This window comes from Gossypium arboreum, chromosome 8 (assembly GCF_025698485.1).
Source record: "Gossypium arboreum isolate Shixiya-1 chromosome 8, ASM2569848v2, whole genome shotgun sequence".
Lineage (NCBI taxonomy): Eukaryota > Viridiplantae > Streptophyta > Magnoliopsida > Malvales > Malvaceae > Gossypium > Gossypium arboreum.
Window position 1 is genome coordinate 112,519,410 of NC_069077.1, and position 16,861 is coordinate 112,536,270.

Below are 16,861 nucleotides of genomic sequence, written 5' to 3' on the forward strand. Positions count from 1 at the left end.
TTATATCCGGCTAAACCCCGAAGATGCTTGATTTGGGAATGAGCGATCTTGCTGTAAAATTTAAATTAATACGCTCGTAAAATCCAATGATGAGGTATGTTTCGTGTGTGCTTGAATTAGTTGATCCTCACAAATCTGTAATCGTCATCGATAAATGAGCTACCGCCTTTGGCTAAGTTGATCTTTTGTGTATGAACATAAGGGTTGGTAATGTGAAGTAAGTATGATATTGAGAATTTGTGCATATGAAATTATCCGTTTAGCTATATGAATGCTATGCTTTTGTTGTGCCGAATCCCTTGCTCAAAACTTACTAAGCATAAATTGCTTACTCCGTTTCTTTGTTTCTCTGTTTTATAGATTTTGGCTCGTCAACTATCGGACTCGGATTTTTGGAAGTCGAAGTCTCCCACACTATCAAAGCCCCCTTTGGTACAATTTTGGTTGAACTTTGAAATGGCATGTATAGGACTACCCTTTTGTTGTTGGTCATGTACCCATGGATTTTGTGTAAATTTGGATAGCCATGCGAAAATGGCTTATATACGTTTTTAGCATTGTACTATAATCGTTTTGTATGTTTATCACTAAGAGGTATGGAAATGTTTGGAAACGATTAGCCATTGGAATGGTTAATCATGATTATACTTTGTGCTATGTATGCAAAAAGGGCTAATTGAATCATGGAAACTATGAAATAGGTAAAGTCTACCTTAAAGGCAGATGCTGACAGCAGCAGCGATGTGGATGTGAAAAATCACTAAAAATGGTAGGAATGGAATTAAATAGTGAATAAATTATGTAAATTAACCTTGATGAATCTACTTTCATATGGAAGAAACGAAACGGTCATATGAGTTGTATGTTAAGAGATATTTAGGTTTTCGTGAAACAGGGCCAGAATGGTTTCTGGATTCCCTGTTCCGACTTTTGAAATTTATTATAAATTAACCAGAGATAATTAGGAGTCATGCCATATATGTATAGATTCCTATTTGAGTCTAGTTTCTATAGAAACAAACGGCATCAGTATTGAAACCCTGTACAGGGAGATATCCAAGTCATAATGCGCAAAGGTCAGTGTAGTCGATCCCTGTAACATGGGATACTTTAACTAATAAAATATACTAATTGGCCCGACCAAAAATTCTAGAAAAAAATTTTTAGATGAATATATGAGTCTAGTTTCAGGGAAAAATCACAAAACTGATTTTCGAGTTGTGGAACTCAAGATATGATTTTAAGGTGACAGTGACACGCTTAGCCATTGTCTGGAAATTTTTAAATGGACTGTGAAAATAAATATATTATGTCTGTTAGCACCTCGTGTTCGACTCCGGCCACGGTCTCGGGTACGGGGTGTTACATGTTATGTTCTGGTAATACCTCGTACCCTATTTTGGTGTTGAACGCGGGTAAGGGGTGTTACATTTATTGGTATCAAAGCTATGGTTTAGTCAGTTCTCGGACTAATATAGTGTGTGTAAAAGTCTAGCTATACATGCCATAAATATATTGTGATAGTGTGGTGACTCCTAATCATTCTAAATTGTGTTTTTCTTTAATATAGTAATGGATCCTGACAGAACTCCAGTTGATGATGCTGCTAGTAATGCGTCGGCTCCTACACAAGGGACGGCACCTGTAGAAAGTAGACCTGAGACATTGAGACAGGGAGATGAGGCTCGGGATGCGTTTCTCTGAATGATGAACAATTGGTATACTGAGTTTATTCGAGCAAACCCAAATGCTCAACCTCTTCCACCCCCTCCCATACCTCAGACGGCTCCTGTAGCTGCTCAAGGCATAGATTTGGTAAGAATGAACAAGCCTACGGTCGACAAGATTCGAAAACAATGGGTCAAAGAGTTTAGAGCAAAGATCGATGATGATCCCGAGAAAGCGGAGTTCTGGCTTGAAAATTCTATCCGTGTGTTTATGAGCTCTCATGTACACCCGAGGAGTGCTTAAACTGTGTTGTATCACTTTTGAGGGATTCGGCCTACCATTGGTGGAAGACTTTGGTAGCAGTGGTACCAAAAGAAAGGGTTACTTGGAATTTATTCCAGGAAGAATTTAGAAAGAAATACATAAGTCAGCGATTTATTGATCAAAAATGGAAGGAGTTCCTTGAATTGAAGCAGGGCAAGATGTCTGTGGCAGAGTATGAACGCGAATTTGTTAGACTCAGCAAGTATGCCTAGGAATGTGTGTCCACCGAGGCTATTATGTGCAAACGATTTGAGGATGGGCTTAATGAGGACATTAAAGTGCTTGTGGGAATTCTAAAGCTGAAAGAATTTGTAGTATTGGTTGACCGAGAGGCTCGAGATGCCAGAAAGAGGCCGATAAGCAAGTCATTTCAATCCCAATCAAAGAGGTCCAAAGAGACAAACCCTCGAATGACAGTTTCAGCTGGGGATTCACACAGAGATCGTGGTAAGGCATATTCGGGGTCTAAACCTCAAGCTACTTCAGTGGCAAGTGTGGGTAATACGCGGTCTAGAAAGCCCGAATGTCAGCAATGTGGCAGGCAACATTTTGGTGAGTGTTGGGGAAACGAGCGAGCTTGTTTCAGGTGTGGTTCTCGCGAGCATTTTATCAGAGACTGTCCGGAGAAAGTTAAAGAAGAAAAATTTCAGAGTGCTATACAGAGTACTACCGCCAGTAAAGGTAGACCACCGAGAAATACTAGGAGTGGAGCTAGCAGTAAAACTATGATGAAAGATTTAGCAGCGAGATCAGAAGCTAGAGCGCCTGCTAGGGCTTATACCATACGTGCCCGAGAGGATGCATCATCTCCCGATGTGATTACTGGTACATTTTCTCTCTATGATACTATTGTTATTGTATTGATTGATCCCGGGTCTACTCATTCCTATATTTGTGTGAATTTAGTATCTAATAAGAAGTTGCCTGTTGAGCTTATTGAGTTTGCGATTAAAGTGTCAAACCCCTTAGGTCAATATGTGCTAGTTGATAAGGTTTGCAAGAATTGCCCATTAATGATTCAAGGTCACTGTTTCCTGGTAATCTGATGCTGTTACCATTTGATGAGTTTAACGTTATCTTGGGAATGGACTGGTTGACATTGTATGATGCCAAGGTAAATTGTAAATAGAAAACACTATAGTTGAAATGTGAAAATGGTGAAATTCTGTAGATTGAAACAGATGAACCAAATAAATTGCCTATGGTGATTTCGCACATGTCTGCACAGAAATACATAAGGAAAGGCTATGAAGCTTATCTTGCCTATGTAATGAATACTAAGATGTCTGAATTGAAGCTTGAATCAGTGCCAATAGTCTGTGAATTTCCAGATGTATTTCCAGAGGAATTGCCTAGGTTGCCTCCGAACAGACAGATAGAGTTTTCCATTGATTTGTTGTCGGGGACTGCACCAATCTCGATTGCTCCATAAGAATGGCTCCGACTGAATTAAAAGAATTGAAGGCTCAGTTGCAAGAGTTAACAGACAAGGGATTTGTGAGACCGAGTTTCTCTCCTTGGGGTGCTTCTTTATTGTTCGTAAAGAAGAAAGATGGCTCAATGAGGCTTTGCATTAATTACCGTCAGCTCAATAAGGTGACTATAAAGAACAAGTACCCGTTACCGAGGATTGATGATTTATTTGATTAGTTGAAGGGGGCAACAGTGTTTTCAAAGATCGATTTGAGGTCCGGTTACTACCAGTTGAGATTAAGGAGTCAGATGTGTCGAAAATCACCTTTAGGACAAGGTATGGATATTATGAGTTCCTTGTGATGCCTTTTGGCTTAACTAATGCTCCAGCTATATTCATGGACTTGATGAACCGAATCTTTCGACCATATTTGGATAAGGTTGTGGTAGTGTTCATAGATGACTTCCTAATCTATTCTCGGGATGAGTCTGAGCACGCTAAACAATTGAGAACCATATTGCAGATCTTGAGAGAAAAGAAACTGTTTGCTAAGTTTAGCAAAAGTGAGTTTTGGCTTTGTGAAGTCAGATTTTTGGGACATATAGTCTCAGGTGATGGTATTCGGGTGGATCCGAGCAAAATTTTCGTGATCGTTGAATGGAAACTGCCAAAGAATGTATCCGAGGTTAGAAGCTTTTTAGGCTTGGTCGGGTATTATAGACGTTTTGTCGAGGGATTTTCGATGATTGCCTCTCCTATGACTAAGTTGATGCAAAAGAATGTTAAGTTTGAATAGACTGATATATGTCAGCAGAGTTTTGAAAAGCTGAAAGCACGATTGACTGAAACATCGATTTTAGTACAGCCCGAGCCAGGGAAGGAGTTCGTAATTTATAGTGATGCATCATAGACAGGCCTTGGATGTGTGCTAATGCAAGAGGGTAAAGTAATAGCTTATGCTTCGAGACAGTTAAAATCGCATGAGAAGAACTATCCTACACATGATTTGGAATTGGCCGCTATTGTCTTTGCCTTGAAGATCTGGCGTCATTATTTGTATGGTGAAAAATGTCGAATTTTTACTAATCACAGAAGTTTGAAGTATTTGATGAATGCGACAGCGGAGATGGCTTGAATTATTGAAAGATTATGAGCTAGTGATTGATTATCATCCGAGGAAAGTGAATGTAGTTGCTGACGCCTTGAGCACGAAATCTCTTTTTACTTTGAGAGCCATGAATACGAGGTTAGCATTGTCTGATGATGGGTCAATCTTGGCAGAGATAAGGGCTAAATCGTTATTTCTCCAGCTAATTTGTGATGCTCAAAAGAACGATAGTGAGTTGCAAACCAAGAGAACTCAGTGCGAATCGGGTTACGGCTCAGATTTTCGAGTTGGACCAAATGACTGTTTGATGTTTCAAGACAGGATATGTGTACCGAAAAATGATGAATTTATTCAGAAAATATTACATGAGGCACACAGTGGTTGTTTTTCAGTTCACCCTGGGAGCACAAAAATGTATAATGATTTAAAGAAGTTATATTGGTGGCCAAGCGCGAAAAGGGACATTTCTAAATTTGTAACCAAGTGTTTGATCTGTCAACAAGTAAAAGATGAGCATCAAGTGCCTTCAGGATTACTCCAACCGGTGATGGTACCTGAGTGGAAATGGGATAGGATTACCATGGATTTTGTAACCGGTTTGCCTTTGACTCCTAAAAAGAAGGATGTTGTCTGGGTAGTGGTTGATAGGTTAACAAAGTCGGCTCACTTTATACTGGTACATACTGATTACTCACTTGATAAATTAGCTGAATTATATATTTCTGAAATTGTGAGATTGCATGGGGTACCTATGTCTATAATATCAGATAGAGATCTGAGGTTTAACACGAGATTCTGGAAAAAGTTACAAGAAGCTTTGGGTACAAAATTGAACTTTAGTACCACGTTTCATCCACAAACAGATGGTCAGTCAGAAAGAGTAATCCAGGTACTCGAAGATATGCTTAGATGCTTTGTTTTAGAATTTGAAGGCAGTTGGGAGAAATATCTACCTTTGGTTGAATTTGCCTACAATAACAGTTTTCAGTCGGGTATACAGATGGCACCATACGAAGCCTTGTATGGTTGCAAGTGTCGGACTCCTTTGTATTGGACTGAACTTAGTGAGAAACAAATTCACAAAGTTAATTTAGTTAAAGAAACTGAAGAGAAAGTAAAAGTAATCCGTGATTGCTTGAAAGCTGCTTCAGATTGACAAAAGTCATATGCAGATTTAAAAAGAAAAGAGATTGAATTTCAGGTGGGTGATAAAGTGTTCTTGAAGGTGTCACCATGGAAGAAGATTCTGAGATTTGGCCGAAAAGGCAAGTTGAGTCCGCGTTTTATTGGGCCATACGAGATTATTGAAAGGATTGGACTAGTGGCATATCGGTTGGCTTTACCGACAGAGTTAGAAAGAATTGATAACGTGTTTCATGTATCAATGTTGCGACGTTATCGTTATGATCCTTCACATGTGATTTCTCCAACAGAAATTGAGATTCGATCGAACTTGACCTATGATGAGGAACTGATTAAGATTTTGGCTCGAGAAGTGAAACAGTTTAGAAAGAAAAGCATAGCTTTAGTGAAAGTGTTGTGGCAAAGACATGGAGTAGAAGAAGCTACGTGGGAACCGGAGAAAGCCATGAGAAAACAGTACCCAAACCTCTTTACCAGTAAGATTTTTAGGGATGAAAATCCCTAAAGGGGGGAGAGTTGTAACAGCCCGATTTAGGGCCAAAACGAAATAGTGGTTCTAAAACCACAAATCTGAGGTTGAAAATTTTATGATTGGGTGTTTAATTTGATGTTTATGACTAAATTGAAATAGGTGGAAAATGTGTGTTCTAGTTCATAAAGTACTTGATTGAAATGGGGGTTTTAAGTAGAGGTCCTTAAATGGGAATTAGACCATTATACTTTATATGGACAAAAATGGGCATGAATAGGACAAAATTTTAAAGAAAGGCCTTAAGGGTATTTTTGTCATTTGGTAATTAAAAGAAATAAAATGGGAAAAATAAGCCAAAATTTTGTCCATCCATCTTCTTCCTTGGCCGAAACTTGTATGTTCACCATAGCTAGGTTTTTTTCCAAGCTTTCAAGCTCAATAGTAAGTGCATTCAAGCCCCGTTTTTAATGTTCTTTACATTTTTGAAATCCTTGTAGCTCGGTCTACCTATTTCTACCATTATTTCGAGTTAAGGTTTATGTTTAAAAATTTACCCATGAATGATATGCATGTATTTTGATGTTTGATGGTAGAATATGAATGTTTGAAGTTAGGAGAACGATCTTTTCTAAGCGATTTTTAGCGAAAACGAGCAAAACGGCATAATTGGTAAAAATACCTAATGTTCATAAGTCCATGTTAGAGTGAGAATTTGATGTTGCCATAGAAGAGAAAAATGTTCAGCATGTCATAAAACATAAGAATAAGGGCTGAAATTAAATTTCCGAGCCTAGGGACAAAATCATAATTTTGTAAAAGTTAGGGGCAAAAATGTAATTTTTTCATAATATGATTTTTGGATTGAAATAGATAGTATGAGTGTTAAATGAGATAAATGTGTTGTTATAGATCAAGAAAGGCGTGGAATCGACCTCGAACGGGGGAAGGAAAAGATTTTGGACTAAATTGCAAAATTTTTATATTTTGCACCGAGGTAAGTTTGTATGTAAATAATACATTATATTTATTTACGTTTTTATATTTCAGCATATTTTATTTATTGTAGCTGATTTTGAATCATAATCGACTATTGGAAGAATGGAAATAAGTATTAGAAAGTGAAATACTTCCTGGTTGAACCTTCAGAATCGAAAGATACAGATGGTACATAGGTAGGTCACATGTATGGTGCTAAGTGCACATCATGTGTACAAGAGAGATACGAGATACTATGTGGTAGCTAGGTCACATAGGTGATACGGGATGTATAACATGTAGACAAGAGAGCTACGGGATAAATGTAGCTAGGTCGCATGTGTGGTTCCAAGTGAAGGGCACCATGTAGACGAGAGAGCTACGAGATAAAGTGGCTAGCTCAGATGGGTGGTACTAAGTATTCATGTTCACCATGTGTACAAGAGAGCCGAACTATGTAATGGGTGGAACTACATGCTGAAACCACCAAGCATCGGGGACTCGACCCGAAGTGTTCAACGGGAAAATCGACTAAATGAAACTATGTATGACCTTGTAATGATAAGTTTAAGTATATACATGTGTAACGTATGAGTAATAAGCTCGATATGTGATTGGAAGTTGGAAAAATTGTTGAGGGTAAGCAATGAATGCAACTAAAGTGTGAAAGATAAGAATTGATAATAAAACTGTTTGGACAGTCGCAGTGACGTGAATTTGAAAAATCACCAAAAATAGTAGGAATTTAATTAGAGGCTGAATGAGATATGAAATTAAAGCTCAATGAGTATATTTTCATTTAAAGAAATAGAGAAAGTAAAGGAATCCTATATTTTGAGATATTTATATTTTTGTGAGACTTGTTCAGAATGACTATGTGATCTCCTGTTCTGACTTTGAAAAATAATTAAAAATTGTACAAAAATAATTAAGAAATATAGTTTATATTCCTAGATTCCTTATTGAGTCTAGTTTTAAATGAAACAAATTTCATGGCTATTTGACGTTTTTACATGGAGAAAATCAATTCATAGTGAACAGAGGTCAGACAAGTTGAGCTGTATAATAGGGGAAACTTTAACCAATAAACTGTACTAATTGGCTAGACCAAAAATTCTAGAAAAATATTTACTAAGAAGTTATATGAGTCTAGTTTCAGGAAAATTTTACGGATTTGAATTCGAGTTTCGTAACTCAAGTTATGATTTATTCAGTGAACATGACGCATGAGGGATAGCTTGATCAAATTGGAGTAAACAGTAAAATTAAAAATAGATATAATTGAGTTGTTTTGTAAACATATTAGATTCCTTATTTATTATTTATATACTTACTTACTAAGCTATAAGCTTACTTTTTTTTCTCTCTTTTGTCTTATAGTGTCGTCCAACTAGCACAGGAGTTAGAGATCGTTGAAGATCGGCCCACACTATCAATACTTTTGGTATTTGAACTAAACATTTTGAATTATGGCATGTATAGTAAGTTTAGTTATTTTGTTATGTGTCACAATTGCCTAGGTTTAAAATATTGGTTACAATATTTGACCGATTATTTTGTACAAAGCCATTGAAGTTGGCTAATATTGTTAAAGGCATATGTTATAATGATTCATGATCTAATTGGATGCCGTATTTCTGTTTCGGTTTTATTTAATGGTATGTGTTATGTCCTGGTAATACCTCGTACCCTGTTTCGGTGTTGAACGCGGGTAAGGAGTGTTACACTTGAGGCAACGAAGATGGTTAGAACTGTTAAAAGATTATGAGCTGGTGATCGATTACCATTTGGGTAAGGCGAATGTGGTTACCGACGCTTTGAGTTGGAATAATTCATATATTTATTTTGTAGGTTGTATATTAGGAATACTTCTTAATGAATATACTTCATTATAATTATTAGTTGAAAATAATACTATATAGTTTGAAATTATCAAGTAAATAGTGAACATGTTTTGAGTCCCAACTGAATATTTATTTTTGAATTATATTGGATACATTATTCATTGTTAATCACGTAGCACATTATCGAGAATGTTACGTCATTTTATTTGATTCATTTGGTTTGGATATAAATTTTAGTGATTAGTTAATCAAATTGTCTTTATTATAATTTTTTTTAACAAGATAAATTCCTTCAATAATTTTTAGTCTCAATTTTTATAAACTTATGACAATTCTTACTTTTATAACAATTTATATATTATTAATTAAATATATACTTTTAAATTAATTTTATAAATTATAATTATAATAATTCATAAAAAAGATGTCATCACCATTCACTTTACTCTTAAAATTGTTGAAAACTAAAAATAATAATTTTAGATAATATATTAATTGATAATAATCAGACTGGTAGAACAATATTTAAAAGTGAAATCTCCCCAAAGTTCTCATTTAAACTCATATTTTATTTACATAAAAATTAAATTGATCATAATAATAAAAGCAAAAGGTTAAATTGTTCAAAATTTAATATTCTAGCTAGAATGTAAGATCATAAAGTAAGAGACAGTGTTGAGATTAATTCCTAAATTTCAGAATCTTAACACGGCTAGAAATGTAATATATCCCTGATGAGAATGTTTAAAACCCAGACATGATAATAAAATTTCCGAAAAACCGAAACATGATAAAAAAATTTCCGAAATCTAATATTATTATTGAGTATATAAGAGTTGGCAAACTAAATAATCCCTAAAATATAATTGATGAATAGTCTTATTAATTAGTTTCGTTTAATTAAAGAAAAGCTAAAATGGATGAATATTTACTTTTATAAAACCTTTTAATTTTTAAATTTACTCAGAAATAATATGGTGATTAATATGTTGTTTAACTATTTAAATTTACCGTCACTGTCAGTTTATATGCAATCTAAACATAGACAACAATGCTTCCAACTGACAAAGATTGCAAAAGGAATCTCAATTTATATCTGAATTTGTACTCTGCTAAAATCCCAATCGCAGCACAAATATGTACACAGATATATATGGGAAGGAATAATCAGATGGGAATCACTGAATTTCCATAAATAATTAATAAAACAGACGGAGGAGAAAAAAGTGTGATGAAAAAGAAAAAATTGAAGTGGGTTCTCTACGGTTGGTCTAATTAGGAAAAAAGAAACACCAGCTTTCCATATCATTCATGCATATATCTTGATTTCCTGCAAAGACATGTCTGGAATATAATGTTCATAGCCATACATTGGGGACTGTTATTTGTTTCTATTAAAAATAACATCGTGGCCCCATTCATTGATCTTCCTTCACAATACACTTTGCAACTCAAATATATAAACAAATACAAATAAAATACACCATATGTTCAATACAATGATCACATACATGTATATGTATATAAAATTCACCCCCGCCTCTCTCTCAAAAAAATAGTATTACTCACACAAAAACATTGCTAGTCCGGCTTTTTTTTTTCTTTCCTCCCCCTCTTCACAGCCTGTCAAGCTTTAATTATTAACATCATAATTATATTTCTTTTTTAGTAAGAGAGGCTCCTAGTTGTTTCTCTAAGAAAACTGTGAAGACCTGTTTTCTATTATATTTCTATGGAATAACAAAAGAGGTTGTTTTTCCATATTCGCCAGAGCTACACTGCTTGGATTGGTCCGTCCATTTTTCTCCAAAAGAATAAAAAAAAGGTCATATTTATTGCCCGTTGAGGTGATTCACTTGTTTCTGGGTGTTGTTGGCTTTTGCTTATGGATGAAAAGAGATGCTTGAGTGAAGAATATGTTCAATGAGCTTCGTTTTAGAGAACCACAATATTCCGGGAACTTTTTATTACAGGTAAAAACAGATAGGATCACCAAACCTCCTCCTATATGTACCTGAAATAGATTTTTTACCGTTATGTTCTTGAGTACATCTTTATTTGTTTCATGGATGCTAGCTGATGCCAATTATGCCTGTCTTACTCTTTCTTGCAGTTTTTGAGTTTGTCAGATAGATAGATAGATAGATGCAAAATGATAATCTGAGATGCTAGAAAGTGAAAGAAAATGTCTTTTTGTTTATATTAATTTACAGTTTAAAGGCTCCAAAAGCTGGTATCCTAAATGTTTTTCAACTGAAAATTACTGTATAAACTGAAATTCTTTTTCTTACCTATTCACTGTTGAATTATATAATAATTTTTGCTGCTTTTAGGTCTAAATGCTAAGTTTCATCACATATTAACCTCATCTCTACTGAGATTTCATCGTGATTGAAAATGAAAAAGCAAAAGAAAAAAAAAGGGACACTTTTTGAGAATGAGCTTCTTGAAGATGACGACCACTGTGTTAGTGATGATGGTACCACTAGAGAGAGAGAGAGAGAGAGAGAGAGACCCACAATCCATTTTTGGTCGCTTTATTGTCCTTATCCCTTTTCCTTTTTCCTTGTTCATTGTCTGAGTGGTGTTGAGCAACACTCTAAGAGCTCCCCCCCACGATGAAAGTCGTTTTGAATTTTCCTTTGAACCCCCCCTCCTGGCCGCTTCTCTCATTGCTGGCAAAAAGCACTTGTTCTAGTGTTTCAAAGCAACAACTTTTTTCATGTGCGGAGCCAGGCTTTCCAAATATGGTCTGCATTTAGTACCCCAAAAAGGGTACCACCAAAGTTTTGGGGTCCATATATATCCAATTACAAAATTAAGGTGTGATCTTGAAGAAGGATTTAACCTCACTTTCCGGATGCAAGGATTTGTTAGTTTCTTTCCAATTGGGCAAGGTTGAAGATGACTCAAGATTGATCAGATCTTTACTTTAGTGTTTGGTGGTCAGATGTCACTTTGGACTCTTATACTTGGGGTCAACCACACCTTGTCTCCTCCACCTTCTCCAATTGTAGTGGCTTTTCATGAGTGACACCCAACCACCTCACTTAGAAAAGAGTATGGAAAAAGAACAGACACCGAAAATAGTTGTAAGAAAAGGAAAGTAAAAGAGTTCCTAGGAACATTATTGTCTTGTTATGATATTTGCCAAATCTGGTGGCAGCTTTCACCAATACCGTGTAATGTGTATGTTCGTGTGTGATTCCTTTGTAATTGGGACAGAAGGTTTGTTATTGCCTGCATGCCTTCCGTAAGTTTAATAGTTCTCTTATACCAATATTTCAGGCATGGGAACCAAACTTAAGTGTGCGATAAATCCATTAGCGACTTCACAAAACAGCAGCAAACTCAGCTTTACAGTGCATTTCGTGGATGACTATTTCCGAACAAGAGTGGTGAAGGAGAATTGTCAAATGGAGAGGGCGCTGGAAAAGCAGCACATGGAATCTATCAGGAAGACAATGCAGATGCATGAAAACATCTTCAAACACCAGGTATATATGGTTAAACATTAATTAGTTTTTGTTACAATTGAAGATTTTGATGATCAAGCATATGTATCCCTATGATTTCACATTAATGCATGATTTAAGAACCATTTTATTTCAGCTTTCTGCAAACCAATCCCTGTAATCCCACAAACAATCAATCACTTGAACTTGTAGTTGAAAATTAAGAAAATAACAAGAAAAAGAAATAATGTGAATTGCAGGTACGAGAACTTCATCGCCTGTATAGCGTTCAAAAGATGCTAATGGATGAGCTGAAAAGGAAATTAAGCAAAACAGATTCTGGGCTACTCATGTGACAAGTTCTGATGTTAACCAGCAACATTTGAGGGCACAAACTACTTGTGTAAACAATTCCCACGTTCAAGCTGAGCCGAGCACAAGGGAGAGGAGTGGCAGTCCTGGTGACACCATGAAAATTGTAAGGGGCTTTGATCTGGAGAGGCCAGCTGGGGAAGACATCTCAGTTGATGCCAGTGCTGTTGTAGAAGACCAAGCAGGGCCTAGCTCCCTCATGCACTCCAGAATTAGTCACATGAGCATTCAAGGCTCTGATGATAGTGAAGTTGAACTGACACTAAGCATTGGAGGCAGCAGCTCAAGCAAAAGGATGGCGGAGAATTCCAAACCCCATACTCAAGAATTAGGAAGCTTAAATTCTCATTCAATTCATATGGGAAATAAGGAGCTGGATTCATCAGCTTCATTTAAATCAGAGAGGGGAGAGGATTGCAGTGGCCCCAACATTCTAATGAGCGCTTCTAGCGCAACATTTGATCAGGAAAGGAAACGACCACATTGGCTTTTCCAAGGTTTGAACATAAACAGGACTTGAAACAGTTGAAAAGTATTTATTTTTAATTTATCATTGTGTATCCTAATCTTTACTTGGTTCATGACTCTAGAGATTCCTAATCTTTACTTTATCCTTCTTAACCTGATAAATGGATAATTGAGTCACCCATCTTTTTGGGTGTACACATTGTTGTAAATAGGTCAGCCGCCAAAGCATTGGTTTTTTATTAATGTTTTTTTTTTCTTTCTCTTTCCCAGCCATTTTTCTTCAAGTGGATAAGAATGTGAATGCTCAGATACCTCATCTCTTTCACAAATGCTAATCAATGCCAAAACACATGTGGTTCAAGATGAATGGAATATTTTTCCGCCCACTACTGTTTCAGTATTTTAATGTTTAGTTTCTATGCCGGGCTAGTTTTCAGTTTTATATATAAAATCAGTAATTACAATGCATAGATTAGTTTTTTTCTATTTAAATAGGAAAACTAGAAGGCGACGGTTTGTGATTCCAAAATAAATCAGTAATTTAATGATTTTTAAATGTATTTGAACAGAGAGTAATTTTAATGTTTAATGCTTAATATCACAAATTTAGATTTTCTAAAAATCTATCAAATATCTTAAAAATATTATTTACGTAACATTCTCTAAACATAAAAAGTTCTATTTCCTAACAAAAATACAAATAAATTCTGTAAAATATTTTCTACGGAAAGTAGTATAGACATAACTAAAAAATTAGAGATTCTACCTGGAAATTGAAGATATTGTTTTGCCAAAAAGGAAAGAGAAAAAAAAAACAAAATTATTGGTCCAAAAACTAAAAACGAAGACAACTTTGAGTACTAATATAGTATGGTACTTATAAAATTGAATAAATCTGTACAGGACAGCTATATGCTTCCCAATATTCTGTGAGGTTTCAACAAAAGAAATCTGATAGTGTTAGGAAAGAAAACAACATCCTGGGAAACAAAATCTTGGTACAGAATTTGGTTATTTTTGTGAGAACATGGCAAATTCAAGCTCCTAAAAATGCTCTTAGGTTGTCATTTCTCAAGCATTGGATCTAAACTAACGGTAGGTCGGCAAATGCAATGATCCATCTATATTCAATTAATCTGGCATATAATAGTATGAAGAAATCACCGTCCTTGTGCAATGATTAAAAATATTAATAATACAAACTCCAACTAAAATTAATTAAGGAGCTATTCAATTATATGCTAATGAAATCATTTTAATTGAACAACTATAAATTTCGACAAAATGATTTAAAATTTAAGGTTAAAAGTATCAGTTTCATTATTGCTCAACTTTTTATGGGTAATGTATTAGTTACTCAGTTATTAATTTTATTTTAATTAATTACAAAAATTATAAAATATCAATTATTTAAATTTCTCTTTTTTTTACTAGTTAACTAATGGGATAACTTTTAAAATTGACATAGTAACAATTTTAACTCTCAACATTTATACATTGTGTTAATCTAATCTTTATTCTAAACATCTAACCGTCAACATTTACACATTGTGTAATTTTTTTTCAACTTTATTTTTATTTGTGACCCTTTCACCTAAAATGCAATATATATTATTAGCTAAATTTGATTGAAAATATTCAAAAATATGGAAAAACAAAAAATCCAACATAACAAATTTTATTTTTATCATCTTTTAAAATTAACCCTTAATATCACAAAGAAAAGTCAAAATGCAAAAAAGGACCAAATTATATAATGTGTAAATGTTGACGGTTAATTTTTTTTTTTTGAATCAAGACTAAATTAATATAATTTATAAATGTTGACGATTAAATTAGCTATTATACCAATTTTAAAAATTACCACCATTGGCCAACTGGTGACCAAAGAAGATAAAATTGAATAGTTGAGTGATGATCTCCCACGAACTACATTGTTATTTACATCCCTTTTCACATAATTTTAGCTTGTTTAATAGTTAAATAAAGTCCTTTTAGTATTTATTTATGATTTTACAATTGAAGTAGCTTTTTATGTTTTCCCATTAGTTTTTTTATGACATTTTGATACTTAAATAAGGTTACGTGGTGACGTAGGTTTAATCGGGACTAAAGATGCAACTTCGGGCAGAAATTGCTGCCAAAGTCACGATAACGAAGCATGGAAGTTGTGACATCAAAGATCGAGTTGAAAATAGCCTTTGAATTGACACAAAAGTGAATGTTTGAATTTACACAAAAGTGAATGTCGTGACATCGTGTCACCCTCTTTAGCCGACTTGAATCACCGAGTCCGAATATTGGATGTTATGACATACAAACAATTAGCATAAATTTTAAAAAGTCTGTGTATAATCTTTTTTCAACATACTTATTATTTTTAATAAATGTTTTTTAAACAAAGAAATAAAGAAAACCTTCAAGAATACAACAAACCTTTAAAAATAATATAAGACATTACATTGCAAAAGTTTGTTAAAGATAGACTCTTCTTGGTGTAGAGAACTATACGCCATTCTTCTAAGTTGTCCTCTGTATACATAATATCCCAACCCGTTGTTTCCTTAGTGCATTCTTGACTTAGTCCCTCCTAGAAAACCCACTCACACAGCGGAACCTGAAACATAAAAAAAACACTTTGTAAGTTCATGCTGTGACAGCCCTAAATTGACCCTAGTCGGAAAGTGGTTTCGGGACCACTAAACCGAGTCATAAAAATAATTAATTGTTATATTCTATGCTTACTATGTGTGTGCATGCATATGTGGAAGTTTCATTCTCTAATTTTTCCAATTTTATGAGAAATTATTAAATAGGGATCAATGTGAAACATGGTGAAATATGATAGGCTAATTTTAAATGGCTTATTAGTGCATGTTAACACAAAGGTGGAGTTGCATGTCAAATAAACCATTTCCTAAGGTTAGTGGCCGACCATGACATGATGATGGGCAAAGAAAACATGTCCTAGACATGTTGGCCTAGTGCATTATGGAAGGAAAATAAAGAAATGAAAAAAAAAGGAAAATGATGAAAAAAAATGTGTGTGTGGATGCTCTTTTGCCATGACAAAACAAAGAAAAAAGGGGAAGAAAATTGGTTGTTCATCCTTTCTCATTTTGTTACAATTGCCGTGGCTTGAGAAGAAGAAAAAAAAAAGTGTTCATGTTTTCTTTCTTTTGCAATTGCCGAAATTAGAGGAAGGGGAAGAAGGAAGATTCGGCCAAGGTGGTCCTCTAGATCAAGGTATGTGCAAGGGTATCTTTGGATGTATATACAACCTTTGGGTGATGAGTCTAAATTCTATCTATTTCATGGTTGGGTTTGGCTTGATGGAGAGTTAGAATTTGGCTAAGGAGCCTAAAAATTTTGGTTGATACCTTGATGCTATTAGCATGCTAGTATATGGATGTGTTAAGTTGCTTGAGATGTTAGCATGAAAGTTGGAATTGTTAAGCTAATTTGTTGGAAGTGCCGAATTTAGGACTAAGAAGAGAATGAGTATTCGGCTAACATAGTGCAAGGGTAGGTGTTGCCGATTGTTAGGTTTAGACCATGGGAGTGGCTATAATGGGCATTAAAATGTAGTTATATGTGAATTTACATGATGTTACAAAT

At 34.8% G+C, this 16,861-nt stretch overlaps 1 protein-coding gene across 1 annotated transcript; it reads left to right on the forward strand.

Annotated features, from left to right (window-relative positions):
• Nucleotides 1-11,468: 11,468 nt before the first annotated feature.
• Nucleotides 11,469-13,452, forward strand: LOC108469109 (uncharacterized). Its single transcript, XM_053032081.1, has 4 exons — nt 11,469-12,137; nt 12,237-12,445; nt 12,664-12,726; nt 12,759-13,452. The coding sequence occupies exons 1-4, from the start codon at nt 12,089-12,091 to the stop codon at nt 13,293-13,295; spliced, it is 858 nt and encodes a 285-aa protein (XP_052888041.1). The 5' UTR covers nt 11,469-12,088; the 3' UTR covers nt 13,296-13,452.
• The last annotated feature ends 3,409 nt before the right edge of the window (nt 13,453-16,861 follow it).

Coding starts and splice junctions, on each gene's coding strand:
- LOC108469109 (XM_053032081.1), top strand. CDS start 12,089: ATGATATTTGCCAAATCTGGTGGCAGCTTTCACCAATACCGTGTAATG. Junction 12,446..12,663: donor AAAACATCTTCAAACACCAG/GTATATATGGTT, acceptor TGTGAATTGCAG/GTACGAGAACTTCATCGCCT. Junction 12,727..12,758: donor TGGATGAGCTGAAAAGGAAA/TTAAGCAAAACA, acceptor GCTACTCATGTG/ACAAGTTCTGATGTTAACCA.